General features: G+C 38.5%; 3 protein-coding genes across 5 annotated transcripts in view; all 3 read left to right on the top strand.

The window, feature by feature from the left end:
• The window catches only part of LOC140950689 (gamma-butyrobetaine dioxygenase-like), a 53,839-nt gene that overhangs the window by 3,769 nt on the left and 23,269 nt on the right, over nt 1-26,801 (top strand). The window contains exon 1 of one of the 2 annotated variants that reach the window (XM_073399942.1): nt 25,713-25,820. The exons of the other annotated variant lie outside the window; for it this stretch is intronic. The gene's annotated coding sequence lies outside the window, so the exon portion shown is untranslated. Of the gene's footprint in view, nt 1-25,712; nt 25,821-26,801 lie in introns of those variants that run through there. 2 annotated transcript variants of the gene reach the window in all.
• On the top strand, nt 1,565-6,736 carry LOC140950859 (uncharacterized). The gene is made up of 10 exons (XM_073400082.1): nt 1,565-1,696; nt 2,742-2,869; nt 3,404-3,552; nt 3,861-3,919; nt 4,366-4,444; nt 4,697-4,741; nt 4,836-4,960; nt 5,487-5,627; nt 5,780-5,840; nt 6,568-6,736. Exons 3-10 carry the CDS (start codon nt 3,523-3,525, stop codon nt 6,634-6,636), a joined length of 609 nt encoding a protein of 202 aa, XP_073256183.1. The 5' UTR covers nt 1,565-1,696; nt 2,742-2,869; nt 3,404-3,522; the 3' UTR covers nt 6,637-6,736.
• On the top strand, nt 6,572-22,607 carry LOC140950591 (uncharacterized). 2 transcript variants are annotated; one of them, XM_073399839.1, is made up of 20 exons: nt 6,572-6,678; nt 7,496-7,615; nt 8,337-8,372; nt 8,982-9,038; nt 9,436-9,492; nt 9,900-9,956; nt 10,282-10,347; nt 11,633-11,671; nt 12,416-12,457; nt 13,101-13,219; nt 14,586-14,680; nt 15,078-15,157; nt 15,396-15,494; nt 16,243-16,321; nt 16,965-17,112; nt 17,600-17,722; nt 18,345-18,473; nt 18,837-18,872; nt 20,359-20,416; nt 21,237-22,607. In XM_073399839.1, exons 2-20 carry the CDS (start codon nt 7,522-7,524, stop codon nt 21,377-21,379), a joined length of 1,557 nt encoding a protein of 518 aa, XP_073255940.1. In that variant the 5' UTR covers nt 6,572-6,678; nt 7,496-7,521; the 3' UTR covers nt 21,380-22,607. The 2 variants fall into 2 exon arrangements, with proteins under 2 accessions (XP_073255940.1, XP_073255934.1); XM_073399833.1 differs by having other exon boundaries at nt 17,597-17,722.

Raw genomic sequence — 26,801 nt, 5'->3', positions numbered from 1 at the left:
TTAATTTTTATATTGAAATCCGTTTCGAAAAATTTGTCGAGATCTTATGTTGTGACTCAAGGCGGGAATTCTCGACTACCATATTACCAATCATGCGTGGTCTCAAAACCTTGATATTGATTTTAAGAACCTTCGATCATTAGCCATCATTGGCAAAGACAATTATATCGTTGCAAACGTTTCTGGAATCTTGGCACGCTATGGTCATACCTAATGCGGACAATAACTCTTGCCTTGTTAACGTACTTTCCCTTAATTTTTATTCTATGGTAATTTTATTCCTTTGTATCTTTATCACACCACATCTTGGAATTTTTCATTTTTAAGTCATATGGCCTGTTGAAGACCGCAGATCTGGGGGTCGAAAACTCGCATTTTGGAAAGTATCTTTGCAAGGTTCACGCGTGAGCTCACTAGACCACCCACAGAGTATAACCCAGACCTTAACAAGAACAAAAAGTTTTGTCATGAAGAAAAAGATTTGTCATGAGCAAAGAGTTTTGTCTTGAGGAAAAAAAATTCCTAGACAACAATTTTTGACGCGAATTATACTATATATTATAGTAAAGTGAAGAAAGGAGATCTAACAACAAAGAAAAAGAACAACAAAAAAATTGTCGTGATGTCCAATTGGGCCACTCGATTTTCCAATATTTGTGTTACGGTTCTGAGTTAAAGATGTTGTTAATTCTAGAGGCACCTCTCTGCAGATTGAAGAGTTATTTTAACTTCTAAAACTCAAACAAGGTCAGTTGGAGTTCGAGTTGGAGTCATGCTGAGAAGCGTCCTTTACAGCAGAACGTCTGTAACTAAATCCTTCAGTTGTTTTCTCCGAAAAAAAACTCAGGTTAGTTGTGTCTGTTTTAGCCAGTTTGTAATCTTTTTCTTTTTAATTTAATAGCTCACTCTAAGTGACTTTCTTAACTAGAAATACCGCATGTCTAGATATATGTTTCCACGAGTTAAAGGAGCTGTGTCACGAAATTCAGCCAAATTAGGAAATTACAAATTGCCGTTAATTAAGAGAAACATAAAAATAACTACTTAAAACTTAGAAAGAAGGTTAAAATAACATAACAGAACAACAAATGCCACGGATGGGCAAAACTGAAGAAGATTGAAACGGATTAGCCTGCGAACGGCAGACGTTTCTCCTCGCTCATCGCCGCTGAGGGACGTTTCGCAAGGAGGAACTCACGAAATGTCCCTCAGGGGCGATGAGCGAGGAGAAACGTCTGCCGTTCGTAGGCTAGAAACGGATTAAAATTAGGGTTTTCGAAAACTGTTCAGCCTAACAGTTTTTCAAAGTTGATCCCTGCTGCTTGCAACTTCAAAAATAATGCTCAGGAGCAGGAGCCCATCTACACTTAATATTAAGTTATATGCAAAAGGGAACTTCCCAAGTAAAAACTGTTATAATAAGGCCATAAAACATAAGTAGCAGGCCTACAAACGTACATAGAAGATATCGCGTACCTGAAGTTTAGCCCGCATTGGAATTACTAAAACAAGTGGCAGAGAATATGATTAAGCAAACAGTTCTGTAGAAAACAAAGCGATCATTGGATTAGTTTTAGCACGAATTTTTGAAGTATCTGTGTTGTGGTTTGCAGTCAACCTACAGTGTGACGGATGTCAAGCCACTGGTATCTGGAAACTGCTTACAAATAAATTGGAAGGACGGACACACATCCACGTATGAATACGTTAGAAATGGGCTAATTTAGTTTACCATTATTTCGAACTTCCCGCATTAGAGACCAAGTGCTCATAATGCGAGAAGGTACGAGGAAAAAACCAGAGGGACCAGGGGTCTTTCATGGGTTCCGACACATCTATTTTTTAGTAAAAGAGAATGCAATTTTTAAGTTACGATATGTGTTGTCATGTACATGTAATGTCTCTGAAAGTCCGTGGCATACTCTGAGTCTGTTGAGTAGCGTTGTTCATGCGATGAACACCATGCGTCAAACCGTCGCGTACAAGAGGCTTAAACCAAAAAATGGAAATAGACGTTTTTAGCTTGTATGTCTCAATTTATTTTACCACTTCAGACCGCGTGATGGTACCGCAAAGAACTTTTCTTTCAAATTTTGTCCTATACACGTGCATCCATGTGTATATGTATGCACAAATTACGAAACGACAAAGGCAAACTCCCTTGAGAATATCACGTTAACTGAGGTGGGAAACAAAATTTCCATGCTAAAAGGGTGCATTACGTTCGCCCTGAAAAGTGGTCCCGGTTGTTTACACAAGGTGGTAATTTCCGTGGAGTTGCAACTATAGGGCTATGACTAGGAATATTTTGTGATCTGGATTGCTGACCAAAACGAGTTAAATATGATTGAACAAGGACGAGGCATTGTCAGTGTTGGTGTGCTTGTTTGAGGGAGGGCTTGCACCTCCTCCCATCATTTTGTGACTTCCAGTGGAGGCCTTAAAACAATCCACTGCCAACAGCCACCGGTCAATTCTAAACAGTCAATTGATGAATATCGATTTCACAGGAAAAAAATTATAATACGTACAGCTGTAACATACATTTACACGATTACAACTTTCAAAACCTCCCTTCTCAAATAGCTACTAGGTTAATCGTGCTGTAACAACTAACAGTAGATTCGGAAAACTACACAAGTCATTTCCCTTTTTTTGGTTAATATACTATATGTTGAAAATTAAATATGTACATTTCTTTTAAAATCGATCTTATTCTTTTGTTCATTAACTTATTTAAGGTTCCACAGTTGTTGGCTGCGGCTTTGTTGCCAATGTGATAAGTGCAAGCAATCAAATAGTGGTCAGAGGACTATTAATGTCTCATCTCTTCCTGACCCAATAAAACTATCAAGTTTTTCCATTTCCGGTAAGTGGACGTGAGTTATTAAGCTTAAATGTTGGTACAGATGTTATATGTCTCACAAGTTTCAAACAAGTTGATTTCATTATGTACCGTACATTGTACTATGCAAGGCTTTTGTAGACGTTTACTGAATAACCCGTTAAAGTAAAATCCTCATCTTTATTATGCTTACTGTTCTTAACATATACGAATCACTATGGAGTAAGACATATAGACAGCCTTTTTATAGCTAAAAAAAAATTCGATTACAATCACCATTTTTTTTTTCAAATGTGTTGTGACAGGCAAATCATTAACTTGGGCCTTTTAGTATAATCTTAGTTGTAAATTGATTGTGATTTTTCTTTCCATTGTTATACAAAGTATTATCGATATCCATAGGTAGAAAATAGAATATTTTGACCGCAGATAGATGAACTTATACGGTAGAGCACCGGCCTGCAGAGTGGGATGTCACAAGTTCAATTCTTGGGATCAGAACAATACTCATGGTCTTAAAATAGCTTACTCTTTTATTCTATTTTTTTTTTTTTTCAGAAAATAAGCAAAATCTCCTTTTGGCTTGGGAACTTGAAAATGATCATCAGGGAGTGCTTAACTTAAAATGGCTAAGAGAAAATTGTTACTCTGAACCAGCAAGGAAGATACAAAGTGAAATGAGAAGGACACAGCCACACTTTGGACAGGTATTGAGCTCTCATGACAGCAATCAGACAAAGAAGCTTAGAACAGGTGAAACAATTACCGATCTACTACGAAGAGATGTTTAAAACTTATAAAAAGAGCGAAAGGTACACTAATTATCAAATTATACTTTCACAATAATACATTTGTTAAGCTGTAATTATCCAAACCTCTTTACTACAACATTTAGTTATGATACATGAAAAGTCAACATGTATCGGCTTGAAACTGTGATCATACAGTCAAAATGTCTACTGTAAATGAAGGATGTTGACTCCAACAGACTTCTGTTTTAATCACTATTTAACAGCACAGCCTTCCAGAGGTGAAGTATAGTGAAATGATGGAAACTAAGGAAGGTCTCTGGAAGTAAGTTCCCTCTTTTCTGTGTATAAAGGACCCAATAAATGATTGTTATCACCATTCCTAAAGTACATATTGATTGATTTACAGGTTGAATACAAGCACCGTATAAAATTCACTAACAGCCCTGAAATCAATATTGAGCTCAGGGTATAAGCGCTCTAGAAATAAAGCTATCACCATTTCTTCTTAAACATTTGTAAGCCATGTATAATCTATGACAGTCTTAATAATTGACTAATTATTGAATGGAAATCCTGTAGTGTAATTAGTGTAAATATACAAGGAGCCCTGTCTAGACCTCGTTCGTTCAGGCAGTTTTACGTTTGCAGCACTAGTTGACAGATAGTATTTTAAGTGTAAAGCATTCTTTTGGCCCCCATATCTTTGTATCGCGCTCTGTTGATGTTAGTTTAATATTCGACCATCATGTGTTTCCTGCTGTATTTAAGAATGCTTTGCCAACTAAGTGATCATGGGGTGTCATTGGTAAAACAAGTGCCAATTGATGACGAGGAAACTGTTCGTAAGGTTTGTGAAGCTATAGTTACCATAATATCTGAAGTTAGATAGTCAACATGCATTCTCTCAAAAGCTGCTATTCTGACACAGTTCATTCATCTAGTCTTGAGCTGAATTTTAAGCTGTAATTATTAAACACGTCTCCCGATCAAAACGAAAAGACTGCAAAATGTGCAAATTTTAGCTGTCAGGCAAAGTGGTACATAGATTTTGATGCAAGATAATGTCATTGTTTAAAATTTTCTTTTTTTTATCTACCAGGTTGCAAGAAGAATGGGACCTCCTCAGGAAACTATTTATGGATTGGTTAGTGCTAATAACTGCAATGAATAGCGATATTCCATGAGTGGTTTAAGTGGCTGATGATGATCTCAGCGTTAAGTGGTACTATTTTTTTTAGACATTTAATGTGCTGAGTGTTCCTAATCCAATCAATATTGCGTATTCTGATGTTGAATTGACTCTGCACATGGATCTGATGTATTATGAGTCTCCACCTGGACTTCAGCTTCTTCACTGCCTAAGGTATAAAGCTAAATTCTAAATCATTGTTCAGAAACTTTAACGGGTGCATTGCAATCGAGACACTTCGTTCCACTGCGTCCTCTAACAAGTGCTTTAATGCCGCCGCCCGGTTAGCTCAATTGGATAAGTGCCGGTCTGGCGAGCGGGAGCCGGTCGCGGGTTCAAATCCGGCCCTACCAAAATAACTGAGGAGAATGGGCTGCCTTTGCTGTGACATGTACAAATGGTTAGACCTGATTCTAGTCTTCTCTGATAAGGACGACAAACCGTAGGATCCGTCTCACAGCTCTTTCACGGTTGTCATTCTTTTGGGGCGTAAAAGAACTCACGCTGCTGTTCGTTAGAAGAGTATGAGGCGTAGACCCGAGTGGTGTGTAACAACTCAGTTTCATGGGCTGGGTGGGTAATGAAGGGTTTGATATCATTGGGAAGCAAGTCCTGTTTCATCCTTTGTCACCGTTTTGAGTCACCGCGTCGAATTCAATAAAGCTAAAGCCGGAACATTATTCCGTTTGTCTATGCTTAGATTCGATCCAGAAGTTGAAGGAGGCGAGAGCATATTTGTAGATGGTTTTGAGGTTGCCAAGGATTTAAGAAAACAGTTTCCTGATGACTTCAATAATCTTGTGCGTATACCAGCAACATTTCAGAAAATACACTTTGAAAGGTATTTGTTCTTACTTTTGAATTTTCATCTTTATCACAACCACTAAAAATGTCTATAGGAATAATGTAACACACTATAAGCTTAATCTGACATCGAGAAAACTTTTTTAATGAGCTAAGCTTTTCGTTGTTGTTTTCTTCTTTATGTTACAGGGATTATCCTGTCAAGCTAGTGTACAAAAGACCACATGTTGTTCTTAATCCAGACAATGAGGTACAATGAGTTATTTTTTACTCGATAGGTACCCGTTTGATATTTACAAAGTTAATCAACAGTACCAACAATACCAACAGTATGGTTCATGTAGTGCCTTCCTATGGCACTCTATTTTCCAAATGTGACTAGAAATTAGGTCCAAGGGAGATGGAGTCGCGAGAGGTTTCTATGCTATTCAACATTTAATAGGGCGCATTCATTCAGAACCTTAAAACACACACTCGTTTTACTTGTACCCCATTGACAGCTTCCACGGAGTGTCCATGGATTTCAATAGAATTCCATAGAGTATCCGTAGATTTCAAAAATTTAGTAGAACTTTCATGCACTTTGGCTTGTGACTCTATGGAATTCAAGTGAATTTTATCGATTAAACAGATCACCAGCCAGTCAATCACATTTTCATGTCTGCGAATTTTAATTTGACAGAGAAAGAGAAATAAAAAAGCTTCTTTTGAAAATAATACCTATGTTTAAATGATAATGTGAAATGGTATCTTCTTTTTACCTATACTGAAGCCCAGTAGCATCATAACGGAATTGTGAATTTCAAGAGATGTTTGTAACAAAAACCCAGACCCAACAGGCTGGTTCTTTGGGACGATCTTCACATAACACGTTTCTGTTATTATTGTTCTGTGCATTTCTTTAGTGGAAAATACTGTAACTTAGGAACTGTCGCATGATATAATAACTGCTGCCCTTTTTGTTTGGTTATTTTTAGATTGTGGCTGTCAACTGGTCTCCAGCTTTTGAGGGTCCTTGTCAACTGCGTCCACATCAACCGTGGTGACTCCCACGTTTTCCCAGTCACGTCCCCTTCCATCTACTGGATGTAAGTTGAAACTGTTGTGTTCCTCTAGATAGTCTATCATATAAACTGATAAAACTACAAAAAATAATGAAAAAAAAAATTGTTTCTTTTTAAGGCTACAATTTAACCAAGGATCTTGCACTACACATTTTACTCAAATCTTAGCCCAGATGTAACTACAGGATATGCCTTTTACCTGTCAGAACTTTTACTCATATACACTGTGGGCCCGTCAGCAAGCCCTGGAATTTCAACTATCATGGATAACAGTTTTTGGTTCTCTGCCCAGGAATATAGATCAGTTCTACAAATTTGGGAAAATTTGGAACCTAACTCATAATGTTTTCGAGTAATGCACAACTGTATTTTTTTTTTTTGGCACTCATGGAAGCCCTAAACCTGACATGCAATGCACTTTAGGAGAGACTGAAGGCTGCAGATAATAGAAAACTGATATACATGTACTAATCACTTTCTAAGTACAAGCCAAGTCATAACTATGGAATTGTTGCAACCATAATATTTCAGGAATTTGGGTGGGAAAACAACAAAGGCTGAAACTGTCACTGCATGTGGAACCCATTATTTTAAGATCACACTACACTGTACCAAAAACTAATTTTACTGCACCTGAAACGATTATTTCCGTAAAATTTAGGGATTTCCTAGAATTCTTAAATCTAAAGTATCCAATTATTGTGGGAGACAAATAAGTCTTTTGCATTTAGGGTGGTCCCCTGACAACTCCAACAAAATCGTAACTTATCAAAATCCCATTAATACCTCTAAATTTAAAGCCCTGACAAAAAAAGAGGCAACAACTTTGTTATTTTTCCAGTCGCAACAAGGAGGTACCTGGCAAGGATGGCAACATCAGCATTCACATCCACATCAACATCAACATTAACATCCACGTCCACATCCACATCAACACCCACATTACAGGAAAGAGGTGATGGTAAGAACTACATGTACAGGTAGCATGATATTATGACGTGTACAACATACACCCTTGATTTTGTTGTCAACTTTTGAAGTACCTGGTGGGCATGTTGACATATTGGCAAATTACCCTAAAACTGAGGGAATTCAAACAAAACAATAATATTTATAAAGCAACATACAGCTGTACACACTAGAACCCTAGTAATTTGAACTCGGGAGGGAAAGGCGAACCAGTTTGAGTTAGCGAGGGTTTTGAGAATTATCGGAGGTGACTGCAAAACCAATTTTCAATTTTTAAAAGTTGATACATTGTAGTTACTGATTTTACACCACTTCAGTGTAGAGTGCAGAACGTGTAACTTATTTCATAGAAACGCTAACATGATGAGACATTTTTTAAATGATAAAATGCGATTTGTAACACTGCTAAAATCAAATTCCTACATGGTGTAGACCTGATAAGTGCATGCAAGTTTTAGTTTTTTCTTCCCTTATACAACAAGAAGAGGTGATCAAAGGAGAGGACATTTAGTTCATTAAGTTAGTGGGGAATTTGAGTTATCCAAGTTTGATTTAATCAAGCAAAAATGAATGAACTTGGGGTGAACTCCATAAATTGGACTTGCTTTGAGTTTGCTTGGAGTTGGAGTTATTCCACATTCAATTACAGGGGTTCTACTGTAACCAGTACACTAATATAGATGTCGGAAATCTACCTTTTTTCTACATTGTAGTTTCCTCTGGCCTGCCAAGTGAAGATGTCTTGGATGGTGAGTCAACAGGTCCACTATTTTGATACATGTACAACAACCATTATCAATATGTGAGTTAAAAAATAATGTCCATCATTGACAAACAGGGTGTTATTATTATTTTTCACCTTTAAGAAATGTACTACAAATATAAATTTATTTGCTCAAAAACTACAGGCACCTGCCATGTATTGTACAGTCTCATTGTATTTTTGATGATCAATCTTACTATGGTGTGTATGTTATACGTCAGATTTGATTATAGGTTGTTTTCCATTTAACCTAGGTTGATTCTCAAATGAGTGCCAACCTGTGTTTCAAAAATTTCACCTGAAATCAAATTTGAACTGTAACTTGTACATGTAAAACCTGTAGTAAACTGCCATAACAATTAAGTGAAAAACATGCGTTAATAAAGCGAATAAAGACAGAAATTTTTGGTAGCAAAAAAAAGTGCTAGAAAAATGACCATGATGCATTAACATTAACATGGACATGTAAAACTGTTGTCACCATGGTGATGAGATGATATTATTACTAGTTGACAATTGCATCAACCTACCTTGCAAAAATATGGTGATATACATGTATGCTATAAGTTAGATGACTTTAACTTAACTTCAACAGAATCAGATTTTTTAAGAAGTCCTTTTGACGAAGTGATTGAGGTGGCCCCTCCACAAGGTAAATTGTTTTTTTTTTATCAATCTCAGCTAAGCCTGCTTACCCTTGAGGTACCACTAATCAAGTGGTCTCTGACTAAATATAATAATATAATAACATTTTTGTATTGAATTAGAGTACTACCGTGAAATTCTGAAGACAATCCCCTCCATTATATGTATAAGCCCCCTAAACTCATAATGCAAAAAACCCTCTGTTAAATCACCCCTCCAAATATAGGCCACCCCCCTTCCCCCCCCCTCCCCCTTGGTGCATTAACATGGACATGTAAACCTGTTGCCCCAATGGTGTTGAGATGATATTATTACTAGTTGACAATTGCATCAACCTACCTTGCACAAATATGGTGATATATACATGTATGCTATAAGTTGAATGACTTAAACTACTTCAACAGCATCAGATTTACTGAGAACTCCTCTTGACGAAGTGATTGAGGTAGCCCCTACACAAGGTAAGATTTTTTCATTAATCTTAGCTTAGCCTGCGTACCCTTGAGGTACCACAAATCAAAGAGTCTCTGATCAGATATAATATATATAGATATAATAATAATATAACATTTTTGTATTGAATTAGAGTACTACTGTCAAATTCAGAAAACATGCCCCTCCATGTATAAGCCCCGCAAACTGATAATGCAGCAAACCCTCTGTTAAATCGCCCCTTAAAATATAAGCCACCCCCTACCCCGCATCCCCCCGCCCCCACAATGCATTAACATGGACATGTAAAACTGTTTTCACCATGGTGTTGAGATGATATTATTACTGGTTGACACATTGCATCAACCTACCTTGCACAAATATGGTGATATACATGTATGTTATAAGTTAAATGACTTTAACTTAACTTCAACAGAATCAGATTTTTTAAGAAGTCCTCTTGATGAAGTGATTGAGGTAGCCCCTCCACAAGGTAAATTGTTTTTTATCAATCTCAGCTAAGCCTGCTTACCCTTGAGGTACCACTAATCAAAGAGTCTCTGACTAAATATAATAATGTAATAATTAACATTTTTGTTACTAGTAGTAGTACTACCATAAAATTCCAAAAACAAGCCCCTCCATGTATAAGCCCCGCAAACTAATAGAGCAAAAAAGCATCTGTTAAATCGCCCCTCTAAATATAAGTCCACTTGATGAAGTTATTGAATTAGCCAATCCATTAAGTACATTTTTTAATCCTGAGTCTCAACTAATACCCTACCTGTTAATTGTGTGTATGGTGTAATGTCACTCAGCAGTGCGAGATGGAACAGCAACAGTAACAACAGCAACAGCAACAGCTGAAGCAAATTGTACAGCAGGTATATGATACAGTCTGAACATTATTATAAACATCACAGGGTTCCTCCAGATTTTTGGATGGCCATAAAATTCAAGACCTTTTCCAGACTTTTTTCAAAACTTACAATAATTTATTTTTTGTAAACTTGAGGTTATCGAACAGATGATCATTAAATGGAGACCTTTTTTAAATGCAGAGACAAAGATAGTCATGGTGCACTGCAAACATAAGGGCAGAATTGAATAAAATCTCTTCTAAAATATTTGTCTTGTTGTTCTCAAGACTTTTTTTACCATTTTCCCAGACATAAATACATTTTCAAGACTTTTTCAATAATTCAGGACTCTGTACGAACCCTGTGATGAGATGATCCAATGTAATTGGCTACTGCAAGAAAATAATTGGCCCATTTGTACCAAAAGGCCTTGTGACATTTTTTAATGAAAATGAAAGTTAATTTGCCTTCAAAAAACCATTAGTGGGTCACACCTTAAACAAAATCATAGCGATTGGTTTTTCAAACCCATCATTTTCTTAAAATGAATAAGTTCATAGCCGGTCACGTATCAAACATTAAATATTTTAACATTTAACAAGATATAAGCTAAAAGTAGTTTTTGGCCACCATGTCATCCCATATGGTGGCCAATACAAATTATACTGTTTTGTTGAAAAATCAACATGCCTTAAAATATCTCAGTTGTATGCATTTCCTCTCCAATTTCGGGTGTAAGATAATTTTTATGTGCTCTATCAATTTTTAGCATCAGCAAGATTCCAACTCATTGTTTAAAGAAAGGATTGGTCACATCACCTCTTAGTACGAATTGTAGTGGCCTGTTAGATCACAATCACAACAGAAGGAGAATGAAGACTTTCATATGTACAACTGTAAACATGTAGTCAACAACTACAAGACACCACACCACCATTGTAGAATTCTAAATCCTATACTGAGGACGCTATCTATTAAAGCTCGAATAAGTACCTGCCCCCTCACTCGTGTATTTTTATTAAGTTCTCTTGGATTAATTTTTTTGCTGTGAAAGCTAGGCACTGGATATTTCAGTGCCATGAACTGTTATCAGCCTTTTAATGTCAAAATAAAATCTCGTTAAGATTTTAAAAAAGCTTCATTTCTCTTCATCACCCCATTAACCTAAGAAGGCATTAAACACCATTGTATTAGAAACAGGGTAACAGGGTTGTTCAAAAGCAAGTTTTGTATATAAACCCTCCCTTGATATGTAAACCTTATCAATAGGACTTTCCTTATTTAAGAATGTAACTGCTGCTCTCTTTAGGTATCTCTGGTACACCCTTCTATGGTGAAGGCACCAAAGGTAAAATAATATTACTATTTATCACAAAATGAACATCTAGTGCAATTGTTATGTTTTGATATTTTCTTGGCACAGGTAAAACACCAATTTTGTCTGTGTTGGACAATAACTATCATGCATTAATGTATCCATATAGTTACTATAAAACTTCACCAATACATAAGGTCTTCAAAGAAATTTTACCAGGACTTGTGATGTACAGGATACTACATGGCCATGCACAAAAAAAAAAAAATAAATAAAAACAATAATAATAAATAGAATAATACGAGTGAGCGCAACAATCTAGGGAAATATTTCTTCAACAAGAGAAGAGAAATTCCGTTTCTCCAAGGGGCCATGTAATGCCCACTTTTTTATATCTAAACACCAGAGATAACCAAACAAAAACGCTTAACAGTCTTTTGCCTCGAAAGGCGCCAATTTTTATGTAGCCATAGCAATGGTGATATCAATTCACATGAGAAGTTTTTTCATGTTTTTGTGCGAAGGCTCACCTGGTATTTTTAATTGGTGTTTATATAATAAAAATGAAATATGGACATGGTTAGTTAGACACCCATCATCCAAAACATGCTGATGTGTATAACGTCAGTTACATTAAAAGTTTATTGATCAGGGTAAACATGAGTATATATATAATCAAACAAGCATTGCTTGCAAAACAAGAAAAAAGTAAATGACTGCCAGTTAATGAGATTTTTACCTCGTATTCAAATTCTGTTTCATTATTTGTTTAATTAGTGGGCACAGTAGTTGAAGACCATTCCCCACATGGCCTGGGAGGTAAGTCTAACTATTACCAAATTATCACCAAAAAAATTTCAACCTATGTTCTTAAAAGTAAAAATATTTTGAGGAAACAAATAAAATATATCTTCAAGGTTTCAGCTGTACACATGGGTCCAAATATAATTATTATTCATTCAAAATAACCAGTTTCTGATTGGTTAAAACCACACACATAACATAAATTCACCATAACCAGCTACTGTGGACCAAATTTGGCAAGAATTTTGTCATATTGAAACAATGTTGTCAAATGATCTCAAAAGTGTAGCCAGGTTGCAGATTATTTAACTGTTGTCCAAGAAAACCTGAGGACAAGGTTCATTTGTTTAAGTCGTGAGAAAAAAATGACCGAACAGTCGATGGCTGAACAGTCGGCGGAACATTTTACTTATTTCATGGCGAAATAAAGACATCTGCCATTTAGAGTACCAGTATATCTGCAAACTTGGAATTTTTTTGGAATGAATAATATAACAATTATTGAATTTGGCTTTCACAGTAAAATGAAGAATTCTGCAGATCTCGGATGGTTTTATCGGACAAGGTGGATAACACCCTCCGAGATCTGCATATGTGGATTCTATTCATAGTGCTCCTAGGCAATACTTAATGTCCAAACGAAAATTTTCTTTTGCAGAGAAAACCAACGTGACCTCCAGAACCATTGAGTTGGTACGCTGTGAACAGCGTTTATTGGACGCCTGCCAAGGAGAGGACACCTCCATGCCATGCTTTCTTCTTCACTCATTTGAAGAGGTAATTCATAACTACAACAAAACCCCATTTACATGCACTAAAAAAATCGCCACGGCATGCCAAATTTTGGGCAGTGTGCCTCATTTACCCGTGCCGAGACAACCTCCAGGAGGTAGTCTCGGCACCCCTAAATTTTTGAGCACTGTTGCCACATTACATTTGAGACCGATACATTTACACGTTGAAAATTGGGAGTGCTGTGTCTTAAAAATCATCAGCACGGTGCCAAAAATTTGGCGTGCCGTGCCGATTTTTTTAGTGTGTGTAAATTGGGTTCAAGATATAGGTGGAGCATTTTTTAGCCTTGAAGCAAGTTATGAATCCAAGCTTTACGTGATAAAAATTCCAAACAATAATGTTGTGGATGCTCAGGCCTGCATTGCTGAACTCACTGAGTTAGAAAGCATGACAGAAGACCAGGTGAAGAGTTTAATCAACTCCTGCCTCCCCAAGACCTGTATTTGAGACCCTCGTCCAGCATCGATACTGGAAGAGTGCATGGACGTCTTGTTGCCTGTTTTAACTGAGATGACCAACATATCAATTGGAAACTGCTAATGTGCCGGTGCAACTTAAGGAAGCTATGATAAGGCCTAAGCTAAAGAAAGAGTCCCTTGACCATGAAGTGTATTCCAATTTTATACCCATCTCTAACTTAAAATTTATGTCCAGGATGATAGAGATCACAGATGACGTCAAAATATGGTAAAACAAAGAAGTGTACACGAGCCGCAAATGATGTACAGACCAACAGCAACATTGAATCTATTTGTTTTATATACTGTACACATACCTGCCTCGTACCGCTTCACTGTTCGAATTTGTGCTGGTTTAGGCCCAATCGCTACTTTTCGTCTCTGCTTCCTCTTTTTTCCTTATCTTACTTGTAAGCTTATACGGTTTCTTCGGAAAGTTTTTGAACGTCTTTTATTGCTCAAAGCAGAATAATGGCAACAGCGAGTCTCTCGTAGCGACGACACACGATGGCAACTGTTGTGAAGATTTCTTGTAGTTTAGAGATTCTCAAGTTGTCATGAGTTCTTTTTGTCTCCGTTGATCTATTTTTCTTCTTTGTAAATAGCTCCCGCTGGACTTTTTTCGAGGCATTAATCCGACAAAACCGCGCGCCACGTTGAACAAAAGAAGAACATGTATAAGAAAACAAATTTTGATGTACCTGTACGCTAATAGATCATGCGCAACGACCAATCACAGCCCGTAGCATAACATCATAATCATCGCGCATATATTATAGATATTAAGTTCTTTATGTCATACCAAGATTAAGCAAATCACTCGTGACAGTTTCCACTCTATACTGCCCGAGAGCAACACCTAACTGGTATATGTATTTTACCATACTTAGCTTTGCTGGCAAGCACGGGAAAATGCCGTCCCAATGGTGGTAGTGACCCTCAACCCCCAGAAGCAAAACGATTCTGGCCGGAAGGAGATTCTGAGGTGAGCATGTACAAAGGAACAACACATCTAACAAGAAATCTCAAATACTGTTCCCATTAGAAAGTACATTCAATTTCATAGAGTCAAGTAGAGGCTGTTTCTTTTTGGAACACAGCATTGGCGGATCCAAACCTCCAGAAAAGGGGGGCAGGGCGGTCATTCGGACCCTGACAAAAGTGAGGGGGGGGGGGGGGGGTTGGCCAGCCACCCGGGCGCCCTCTCATGGATCCGCCATTGCACAGTAGTAGTGCACTACATTCAAATGTACTTGAGCTATATCTTAAATAAAAGTTGATTATGTATACTCTCTCCTCGCTCTGGTAGTTTCTTCCTTTTAAGGAAGGGACAAAATGCTCACTATTATCTTTGACCATTAATTCATATCCTCATTTGACAGGGGTCTCCGATACCTAATGGGACAAACGACAGGCTCTTTTTATTGGGTGGCAGAGACATCCTCCATCGATGGCCGGAGAGGTAAACGATTTGTATTTGCATTATCGGTTATCAAAACTGATATTGAAAGTGCAATTGTCGGTGCAGACAGAATGGAAAAAAAGTCATGAAATAATTTTCCTACTCTTTCACCTCCTTAACTTTGTTCCAAAAAATGACCATTGATCAAAGGTTATACTGAACTGCGAGACAGAGGAATCAGTCTAGTGAAACTAAGTAATAAAAAACATCCAGTAACTTTCAGATTTGTGCCTTTCAGTTTGCACCACGTTTGGTGTGCGGTACATCGCCGACACACTGATGATATTGTCGCCATCATCAACTTCGGCCACACCCACCTTGATGAAGGAGTTCCAAGGTAGGTGAAATAATTAGCACCAAGACAATTAACTCTCGTATGGAATATGTATTCTTTCATTTGGATATTCAATATTTTCGTTTTTGGTTATCGCGTTCGTCAAAACGCATCCTAATCTGGTGTGCATGTGGCACTAAGGTAGAAATGTTCTAGCTATCACGGGCGACTGCAAATTAGCCGCCTCTATTAACTATATCAGGGGCATCTCGGCCGGGAAACTGGACTCATTTCGACTCTATTTCGGTTCCGTGATCTTTGCGTAAAATTTACGTTCGCAAATAAAATAGAGGCAATGTATGAAAAGGTCGCACATAAGTTTAAACTAAAACCCGGCTAACTTCACGTTTAATCTCAACACTTTATATATTGCCTCAATTTTTTTCACGATAACGTGATAATAGCGTTAACGCACGTAGCCAAAAACGCGTCAGTGGAAATCAAACTTAAAGTGAGGAACGCGTATCCTCTAGTTTAATACTAATCAGTAACCGTAACCCAGTACTAAGTAAACGTTCTGATTATTTGTGTTTTGTGGGGGTAATCACTCTAATAAATTGGTGTGTTTTTTGGCATGTAACTGTCAGTTTAAATACATGTACCCGGCTAAACTTTAATTTGTTCTCAAGACCAGTTAAACAGGGAACACTGCAAAATTTAGAGTCACCCCAACTGTTGGGCATAGTGTGTCGTTTAGCCTTTTTTTTCAGAAAGGGAGGAAAAGTGAACCTTTTTTTATGTGTATTTTCAGACAGCAACATAGACACACAGAAGCTCCGGGAAGTGATCCGTGAAGCCATGGAAAAATGCCAGCAGTTATCTGCGGAGAGGTACGTTCCTTGTTTATTGAGACAAGATATCGCTAACAAAACAGGAAAGAAATCCCAATATTTCACTAAAGGCTAGATTTTTTTATTCCTAAAATCGGCGCTGAGCATGATGCTTTATCTAAAATATAATTTTAGCTAAGGATAAAATGAATTATTTAACCACAAGAAATCCATGACTAGACACACGCCTTTGTCGCATTCATTCCTCGAAAATGGTCCCATAAATAATTGACCTAAGGTGGTGGAAGGCAAAACCGTGTTCGTTAAAATGTTTATCAACGAAGGAAACGATTGAAAAATCTACATTTCTGGAATATTAATGAGTAACATAATAATAAATAAGTAAATCGACTTATCATGCCTGGTTGAGGCTGTGAAAAAAACTAAAGAAGCTGGTGCTTTGTTGTCTCAACAGAGGTTCCTTTTTTTTTTCTTCCGAAACAAAGATTTCCAAGCTGATAATAGATCGGGACCAATTTGTTTCTTTGGAAGTAAGCGAGGGCGTTATTTCACGCACACATGCAATACAGAAGGCTTCACATATGAACATAGTCTCACGCTCTGTCTGCTCCGATTCACTGGTAACAAAAAGAGAAGAAAAGAACTCGTGAGCTCTAGTAATGGAAGATTGTTTACTACGCAGGGAGAAAATTTCCGAATGGAGAGCGCAAAGAATTGCGCAGGATGAAGAATTGCGAGAAGTTGGTACAAGTGGGGGTAGTGCAAATTCCAGCCGAAAAAAAGGGGAAGAAGGCAAGGGTGACGATGGCGAGCGACAGATCATGGAAAAGGTAAAGATAAACAATTCTGCAGAGTTCCTACAGCTTTCACTGAGTAAAAGGCAAATGATAGTTCAGTGTTTGTTGGTATGGGTTATGACGCTGATCTCGTCCAATAGCTGATGAATAAGGTCTTTTGGCCCCTTTTATAAGAAGAAACGTTGTCCCGGGTAAGAGGGCCACCCTCCCAGCCGAGGCAACTTTGGCGAGCGTTTATATGAGAAACATATGTCGACCTCTTTACCCGAGCCGAGAGCTGCCTTCTCAGTTTTGCCAATGACAACAGCGCTCGGGCGTGCTCTGATTGTCTCGCTTTGTCAGAGTTGTAACAACAGGGCGAGATAAAGAGTTTATAAAATGGAGAAAAGTTGGCCCGGTTGTAAGGGTGACCCCACCATCGGAAAAGCGAGACCCAGCGAGGCAAGTCTTCCTTATAAATATGACTTGGGTTACACAATAAGAGTTGACAATGAACCCTCTTGTTGGTTATCATTAGCAGAGACGGATAAGAGAGGCGAGGAAGGTAAGAGTATCCGACGAGCCAGAAAGGGGCGTCCATATACGCCTGAGAACAAACTTGGGAACCAGGTCGAGGAAATTCAGAAATGGAGCTCAGTTCCAGGTAAGACGCAACGTTACGTTTCCAGGTTTTATTAGAACTGTAAGTTAATTTAAGGCTCGCTCCGTGATAATACGAGGATATCATTAATTCATGTTCTGTTCGGTTTCTGCTGTTCGTAAGATGGATTTGAGAAAAGGTTTATGTTTGCTTTTCATGATATAGATTTGAACGGTTTTGTTTGTTTAAAACGCGATGGAGTGACAGCAATATTGTTTGTTCGAAAACATGTTTAAAGCTACTTCTCGATGGCATTAAGGTAAGCACAAGCGCAAGCACGAACAAGCACGAGTGCTCTTATTTCACCGTGAAAACGGCTCTCCGCATTCCCATTTATGCTACCGTGTGCGTTTGTGTTCACTGACACAAGAGTCCTGTGGTTAACTGCGCTCTTATGTTTGCGCTTGTACTTGCATCGCCAGTGAATCCAGGGCCTAAGACTCCAGTTTGCAAAAGATTAGAAAACGGTTTCATTACGTCTTCTTAAACATTATGGCAAACTAAAATCCCAGAAATAAAGTCCTCAGCTCCACAGAATAACACCAACGTTCATTTAGTCTTCACAGTCTTTCGCCGCGTGTTTAATGTTTCCACAAATTATGGATTTCATATAATTTTATGACAGGAGGTATATGACTGGGCTGGTGCTATGCAAGACATGCCGTTATATTTTACGTTACACCGGGGTCAAACATTACTGACCCACGACGAGAGGGTTGGCCCTTTGGACGAGACTCTGGACCTCACGGAAAGAGTAAGTGGAGGCCGAAGTTTGTGTAGCCTCATCTCTAAACTGACGGAGTTATTTTATGATCAAATAACTGAGCCTCGATTTTGTGAAAAGCCGAATTGGTGATTTTTGCGATTATCAAGCACCTTATTCATGTGGAAAGCAATCTCAATCTCTCTCTCAGGAATAATATGAGGCGGATAAACGAACATAAAATATTTTTTAGGTCAAACATGGGAAACCACTGAAATGCAATGTCGAGACAGGCGGCTAAACAGCAAAACGTGCAATTCCAATATGACGCTGTAAGATTCAAAAGCATAAAAAATATAACTGTGACGTATACGAACTTTTTTTGGTGATTGTTCTCCCAATTTTTCCACACAGGACGAGGAGGAAGTGACTTCATCTTTTCCCTCTGAGGTAAGAAAGAACACAATAAGGTATGGTTCGATTCTACCTGTAACCAATAGACCACCATGTTAGGGGAAAGCTGCAGAATCCGGCCCGGGAATGTGTCCGGAGGGGTGGTAACAGGTAGAATTGAACCATGCATAATCCGTGCATAATTCGTAAATTTAGAATGTATCGTGTTCTGTCGACAACAAAAGCACAGTTAATATAAAAAGCAATGAAAAGGATCTTTATAATACAAAGGTAGACAGAAGCAGATTTTACGCATTGTTGAACAGAGGTTTTGTCTACACCTATAGAGTAAAGACAGTTAGGAATACAAACGTAGTAGTGTCAATTTCCGAGATTAAGTAAGGGCCACCGATACAGGACCAGGGTAAAATTGTAATCGGTTCTATCTTAAAAATAAAGAAACGTCCATTTGAAATTGGAACAAGAAAACGGGAACTGTATCCCACAAAGAACAATTGACTGAAAACAAAGAACAACAAAAAAGGGACAAGGGAAAAAGAAAAGAAATCCCCCATGACAAACGAAATCTCTGTAACTGAGTCAGGACGCGTAGGACCCCAATGTTCTTAGAAACTTTTACCCAAATGACAGACTTGAAACAGACTTCTCCATCAAACCACGACACTTGGGACCAGGTTCTTGAGAAGTTCAACCCAGACAACAGACTTCTTAATTGAGCCAGGACACTTGGGACCAGGCTCTCCGTGAGCCAGGACACTTGGGACCAGGCTCTTGAGAAGTTCAACCCAGACAACAGACTTCTTAATTGAGCCAGGACACTTGGGACCAGGCTCTCCGTGAGCCAGGACACTTGGGACCAGGCTCTTGAGAAGTTCAACCCAGACAACAGACTTCTTAATTGAGCCAGGACACTTGGGACCAGGCTCTCCGTGAGCCAGGACACTTGGGACCAGGCTCTTGAGAAGTTAAACCAAGACAACAGACTTCTTAATTGAGCCAGGACACTTGGGACCAGGCTCTCCGTGAGCCAGGACACTTGGGACCAGGCTCTTGAGAAGTTCAACCCAGACAACAGACTTCTTAATTGAGCCAGGACACTTGGGACCAGGCTCTCCGTGAGCCAGGACACTTGGGACCAGGCTCTTGAGAAGTTCAACCCAGACAACAGACTTCTTAATTGAGCCAGGACACTTGGGACCAGGCTCTCCGTGAGCCAGGACACTTGGGACCAGGCTCTTGAGAAGTTCAACCCAGACAACAGAGTTCCAAATATAAAATGTAACAAGCCGTGGGAAGTGAATACGAATAGACCCTTGTCCTATTTTCGGTAATGAACTGTAACTATCTTAGTGTCAATACTTAGGTGGAATTTAAGCCACCGCTAGTAAGTTGTTTGGCCCACTATTTGGCATTTCTGGGAAGTATTCCACCCACGAACGACAACGGTTGTCCCACAGACGGACATGCTCGTTGTACTTTCGTGGGGAGAATACTTCCCTTTCTTTTTTTTCTTTTTTTTCAGGTGTCTTTCAAGGGAAGCTTTCCATACAGCACTAAAGACCTGTCAGATACTATAGAAGGTAAGGATACTTACTGTATTATCAACAATAAACTAACATTTGGCACAAGAAAACACAATTAGGACGTAACATACTTTACTTCTGGTGTCAGTTGAAGGCCTATGTTCATCCTAGATTTAATGTGGTAGTTCGTTTCATTTTTTTCTTTTTTTTTTAAATTAAATTATATTAAATCGAAAACAATTTCAACTATTCAAGAATAAGTTATATCATCCTGAAATCATTCGCCTTTGACTGCATAGTATTCTAAAATTACAAAGAAATGGATACGGTGTCTTGGTGAAAAAAAAAAGCCAATTACAACTGAAGTTTAACACTAGAAATATGTGTCAATCGCAGTGCCTCCGCGAAACTCGGCACAGGTTAGCCTTGAACGCAGACGTCGTAAGGGCTGGTTCACTCGCTTCTCCCCCACTAATGAATACTCGTGCAAAAAACAACTGAACGCCAACTTGTTGCATCACACAGCTAATCACCAGCTGCAAAACACATGGATAGGCAAAGTGACTCAATTTGAAGTTTTTTGGTCAATTTTGTTTTTTAAATGTAAACGACAATGTCATCGTAAAAGTCCCATTGAAAAAAAAAATGGATACGGCCCGTGACTGGTCCGTTTCGGAGAACGGAAGCGGCTGCGCTAACGGATGAGATGTTCATGGCAGAAAAACGCGTGACAAAACCCTAAGTACGTTTTCGTGGGAGGGAGGCCAGGGGCAGGTGCACCGCAAATGATTCTAGTTTGAGATGCGCCACCTGATTTATCAAGAAGCAGATCATTTTAGGAAATTAAAGATTAAAGGGTGGTTATTTTCATTGACAGATGAAAGGGAGAACCCAGAAGAGGAGGCTGCGGAAGAGGAGACTGCGGAAGTGGCGCAAAAGAAAAAGAGAAAAAGAAAAGATAAAAGGACGACTGCTTCGCGGGAAAAGAAGAAAAAAAAAGAAAATGAAAAAAATCCTTAGTTATTAATTATTTTTCCTACATTACAGATAACGTTATAATTAAACCAAGAAGTAAGACTGGGATGATCCCTGGGTATTTTCTTAAAATGTGAAAACAACGCTATAAGATTTACTATTTTTATTCTTACTTCTAGTACTCAAGATGCATGAGTAGAGTTAATATTGGCTACAAAAAAGGGGACTCTTTGATATTGTGTATTTGACAGATAAAAGTGGAATTAAATTTGCTTAAAATGTTCCGAGCCTCTAAGATGAAAAATAAAACCAAAAGCTCACATGAGCGTGTCCATGGTGAAACTGTTTGGATTGCTCAGAACAGAGTTGATTTTGCTTATCTTCGTTCATACATGTATGTAAAGGAGTAAACTATTTAGCTCTGAAATGCCCATGTTCACCAACGTGACTTTGTGAGCGGGTGTTCTTGTTTTGAAACCCTTCCTTTCTCAAATTGAGAAGGTGTTTTGATTGAGCAGAGTGTTCGTTTTTTTCACGCATGGCGGAAGCGTCACTCTACACACACTGAAGGGAGAAACTTTCAACTTCGCCAAATTATTTTTCTGTGGTATAGGGCAAGCAAAGCCACATGGGTGAACATGCGCCTTTTTTTAAAAGGCAACTGAATTAGCCCTTGGTTGCACGTGACTTTTTTGGCCTCTCTCGTTATAGCTTGAGTATCAGGCGTTTCTGAGTGAGAAGGGGGAAGAGAGAAGCGAACAAGGAGAGAGCTAAAATCTCCTCTCCGGTAGCCCATAAGGATGGCCTGATACTCAGGCTACCCTCGTTAGAGGTTTAAAAGTAGAATAGTAATATCAAATCATTATATTTTTCTGTTTCATTAGTCAAGTGCTTCGTTAAAGCCCGAATACAAAAATATATTTCCAAAAGAACACTGCATAGAAAATCAAAAACAGATTTGATGAGCGCTGTTAATATCATTAAGAATAATAACTGATTAGAGTCAGGTGTTAATAGAGCAGTGTGATTTTTTTTTAATTATTAACTTTATTTATTGAGTGGTTACCATTAGTCGAAGTAACACCATCCCATAATGATTGAGCGGCTATACAATAGTTAAGATAAAAGCTTCAACAAATGATTTTTTTGTTAGTATTATCAATTGTTCTTTATTTTTCCCCTCTTTTGTATGGCCGCTGGCTAAGTTGGTTTGAGTGAGAACCTTTAATGTTATCCTCAGTTGAAATGCAAATAGAATTTTTCTCTTTCTTATCAAAAATGTTGTTGTCGTAATTATTTGCTGGTGTCTTTTCAATCTTATTTTCCATCTTTAACCTTTTCTATCTAGGGGTGCCTACCTTTTACAAAAAACAAAAAACTTTTCAAACATCTTGAAAATATAAATATGACTATTAACTTTCACATAGTAAAGAACGACCTGCTGAAATTTAAAAGAGTTCTCTGAAAATTTGAATCACCTCACAATGGTTAATCTGACGATTCCCCAGTGGAATTGCGCGAACCATGTAAAAGTTATGGGAATTACCCCAGAAGACCCCAGAAATCTTATCTACACTCAATCCTTTCGTTGCCATTGCCCTTACAAGTAAAAAAGGAATCACATTATTTCCCTTTTCTGATATTTTGAAGCCGGTGCATGGTTATTTTTTTTTAGAGGATATTTTTTGCACATACATTAATTTTTTTGGAATTTACCCTCTCCCGGCAAATACCTTTCTAATGGTGTAATCTCAGAGTTAGTTAACAAGTCTTTACGAACACGAAAAATCGAGTCTCGTTTTGGGCCCTACGTTTTGGAGAAAAATCGAGTCTCGTTTTTTGCCCTACGTTTTCGAGAACGTTTTAGGTCCCGTTTTAACGTGTCTCGTTTCTGAAACGAGTCATCGAGACAGGTGGCAACGAGCCTCGATTTCACGTTTTTGATTCGACTGCCGGAAACGTAATCGAGAGGCCATTAAATCGAGACGATTTTTATCGAGTACTTTACGATGCGTTGCCCAGAAACGGTGAGTGATCCAAATTTATGCAGCATCTTGAAAGTTGTTTACTTTGACAGCTGAAGCTGAAAGAGTTTTGAGTCAACTTGTGATGTTTGTAACTGTCTTTTTCCACTGGATGTACAAAATGAAATACAGCTGCTATCAAGAGTGTTCTCTTATTCATGGCTGGTTTGTTTATTGGGTTTTTGGTTAAGAAATGCGTCGCTCGTCAAAGCCGATAATCCGATTGCGGATGGCATCGTTTTTGTTTTTCACCTTGCTGGATGCGCACGAAAATTATAAAGGCTCAAGCCATCCTTGCCTTACTTGATAGATTTCAGGAGCTGCATCTCGAAATATGGTAAGCCTGGGAAATTATTGTATTCATATCTAATTTCATGAAGTCCAGCGGCGCAGTTTATGAAGCTAGTTTATGCACTTTTGTATTAACATTTGACTGAGACACTGATCTGACCTAGTATGAGGTTTACTTTGATATAAGCTTAAGCTTACAGAACTTTAAAAAGCCTTTAGTCGATATTAATTCACCGTAATTAGAAAGAAAAAACTTTCCGAAGAATATTTAGCTATAATTTTGGCTGTAGAAAGAAAGCTTTGAGCGATTTTCTTGTCGTGAGTTCATCTTTGAAAACAGTAAAAAACCGGGAAACCGGCGGCTTAAAACATAAACTTTGAAGCTTACTAGTAAAGACTTGAGGATTCTTAGAGACACTTAAATACTCATTTGTTTTCGTGAATGAAAATTGTTGTCTCTGTAAATGTTCTACCGAATTATATTTCTTTATTGATTGTTGGTAGTCTCAAAAGTGTAATTTTCATCGTGCTGCGATCGTGCTGAATATTGAGTGAATGCAATTTGTCATGAAAAATTGTGAAATACTGCATTTTGTACGAGGTCTGTATGATAAAAACAGCGCCTCATAGTACTCTTTTTCCTCAGATGTGGTGTATAAAAAATAAAAGATAAAAGATTGGTTTGCACGCACCCAGATTTATTGGCAAGAATTTGTAAACTTGTCGAACGCAAAAAATTCGGCCTGATTTGTTTTCCAAGAATTTGTTTTCCACGCCTTATCTACTGTGATCAAGAGCCATTATTGCTCTTAAATGTGACCGAAGACTATTTGGGTGTACATATAAGGCTATATCAACTCGATACAAGATTTGTTTCACTCCAAAATCCCTTAGCTTTTCCCTCAAAAGTCACATGAATAGGCCCTTAAGTTAACTGATTTGTGGAATACAAAACTATTGTTTGATTTAAGTTATAAATTTATCAATGGGTGCTTCGCTTTTAGCCGTGGCTAAATCTATATATATATTGTCGAACAAGGGTCTGTTTTTCTTAAGAAGCTTTTTAAAAATGTCTAGACTTGGTGCTCTTTTTAAATTGTCTGGAATGGAGTTCCAGAACAAAGCTCCCCTTGTAAAAGGCGAGCTTTGAGGGGCGTATGGAAAAGCCGGAAGCCGGAATCCGGAACCGGAGCCGGAGCCGGAAACGGAAACGGAACCGGAACCTAAGAAATGAACTTGGAGACGTTTCTGTCGTAAGAGTGTCACTAACAATTATTGCTCGATCAAGACTTTTCATCCCCACATTATATTTATTTATTGTTATTATATTTTTTACTGTCGCATTTTTTTGCGTACGGCGCAAAATTTTTCTTCGAGAATTTTATATACGCGTGAGCGTTGCAACTTGGGATCATGATTGACATGAATACTCCTCCTCCCTTTGCCGCCCTTTCCTCACAATGGTTGAAACACGGAGCCCTTTTAAGAAATGAGTAACTTAGGCTCAAGAGAAGGAAATGAATAACACAGCGGTCTTAAACATCACATACTAATAATGGCTGTTTTTCGCAGTCAATCGGCTTCTGATTAGTTGTAGTCTCGATCTGTCGAAAATTGCTCGACCTACAGCTGCAGTCACAGTTTATGACTGCTAGGAATAACAGTAGTATTGACTTACCTTTTTTTTTGCAAGTCTCTTTCCGAATGTGAGTATACCTTTGGTATTACGACCACTGTGCTGAAAATTTCTCAAAACAATGATAACAGAGGACGCCATCTTGAATTTTATTCCCACACGGGTATCGGGAACTGGTTTCAGTGCTTCCCAGTTTACCGTGGTCTCAATTTAAGTTCCGGTTCCGGTTCCGTTTCCGGCTCCGGCTCCGGATTCCGAATTCCGGCTTTTCCATACGCCCAAGACTGGGCTTGGGCGCCTCCTTATCTTTAATCTATTTTATAAGTGCGCTAGGATCAAAGATCGTTTTTCATGCAAATGTCAACAGAAAGAAGGATCTAGCGGGTGAACGGTTCATTACTTCACGATTGGAAAAGTGTCAAAATGTCGAGATTTCACAGTTCTATGACTCGTACAGAAAACTGACCATTGATTAGAGCTAACAAGCAGCATAACTTTCATTTAACTTCTGGTTGCGTACCTCGCAGTTTCCTTGGTAAGTACGCTGCTTCCTTTTCAGTCACATAATCAATTACTTCTATTTTCTAAGGTGTATCTCAGTGTTCGTGGCTGAAGCTGCAGTCGGTTAATTGGTGATTAGGCTAGTGCTCTGAGCTCGTCTTCCACATAGCCATAGGGTAAGTTCGAGTTTTCGGTCCCAGAAGCTCGTATGTAAGTTGCGTTTGCTGATGATTCTCGTCTCTGCAAGCGATTGTCTACAGCATAAGTTTGGGGCTAACTGCTTGAACGGCGGAAATCTTAATGTGGGAACAGTTGAGGTTCAACTTGCACTCCGAACTGAAACTGTGCATGGAACCTTGCGTTTCCTGTTTTTATCTCACCTATTGTATGGAATATGTGTGAAAACCTTCATTATGAATCGGTATATTTCAAAGAGCTACACAACGACCAAGAATACTATTGACCGACAATCCCGAGGGGGGGGGGGGTAGGTACTCCCATGCATTACCTATACGGGTATGTGCCGCCCAACGGGGTTGTGATTTTGAAGCTCCTGATTTAGAACGGGGTATCCATTTCAGAGGCGTTTTCTAGAACGGGTATAATATTTCGAACGCACGAAAGCTCCAGTTTGTAAGCAGCCATTTGAAATTATTCAAGGACAGATTGCTTTTAAAAATACGGTTCAATGCGTTAACAAGCAAACTGTTGTACTCTTTGCACCTTAGAACGGAGTATAAAAAATTGGCCAATTTCTAGAACGGGGTATCAGTTTTAGGGCGAATTCTAGAACGGGGTATCACTTTTAGGGGAAATTCTTTTTAGAACGGGGTGCCAATTTGGAGTCCCGGGCGGCACACACCCACCCAAAAAGTACCCAAGTGCCCCCTCCCCCCCCCCCCGGGGCCGACAATTTACAGAACGGGGGCAGCTGTAGTGTCAACTATTACTAGTGATACAAATAACATCTGTCTTTCGTCTCAGCTCGTCTTCCATCGCTGACGCAAAGTACACA

The sequence above is a fragment of the Porites lutea genome, chromosome 1 (assembly GCF_958299795.1).
Source record: "Porites lutea chromosome 1, jaPorLute2.1, whole genome shotgun sequence".
Classification (NCBI taxonomy): Eukaryota; Metazoa; Cnidaria; class Anthozoa; order Scleractinia; family Poritidae; genus Porites; species Porites lutea.
This window is presented reverse-complemented; position numbering and strand designations above follow the sequence as displayed.

Excerpts from the sequence above, each read along its gene's own strand:
- LOC140950859 (XM_073400082.1), top strand. The coding sequence starts at position 3,523 with ATGAGAAGGACACAGCCACACTTTGGACAG. Across the intron at positions 3,553-3,860 it reads CACAGCCACACTTTGGACAG|CACAGCCTTCCAGAGGTGAA; the intron begins GTATTGAGCTCT and ends ACTATTTAACAG. Across the intron at positions 4,445-4,696 it reads ACGAGGAAACTGTTCGTAAG|GTTGCAAGAAGAATGGGACC; the intron begins GTTTGTGAAGCT and ends TTTATCTACCAG.
- LOC140950591 (XM_073399833.1), top strand. The coding sequence starts at position 7,522 with ATGGCAACATCAGCATTCACATCCACATCAACATCAACATTAACATCC. Across the intron at positions 9,493-9,899 it reads TGAGGTAGCCCCTACACAAG|AATCAGATTTTTTAAGAAGT; the intron begins GTAAGATTTTTT and ends TAACTTCAACAG. Across the intron at positions 15,495-16,242 it reads CTTGATGAAGGAGTTCCAAG|ACAGCAACATAGACACACAG; the intron begins GTAGGTGAAATA and ends GTGTATTTTCAG.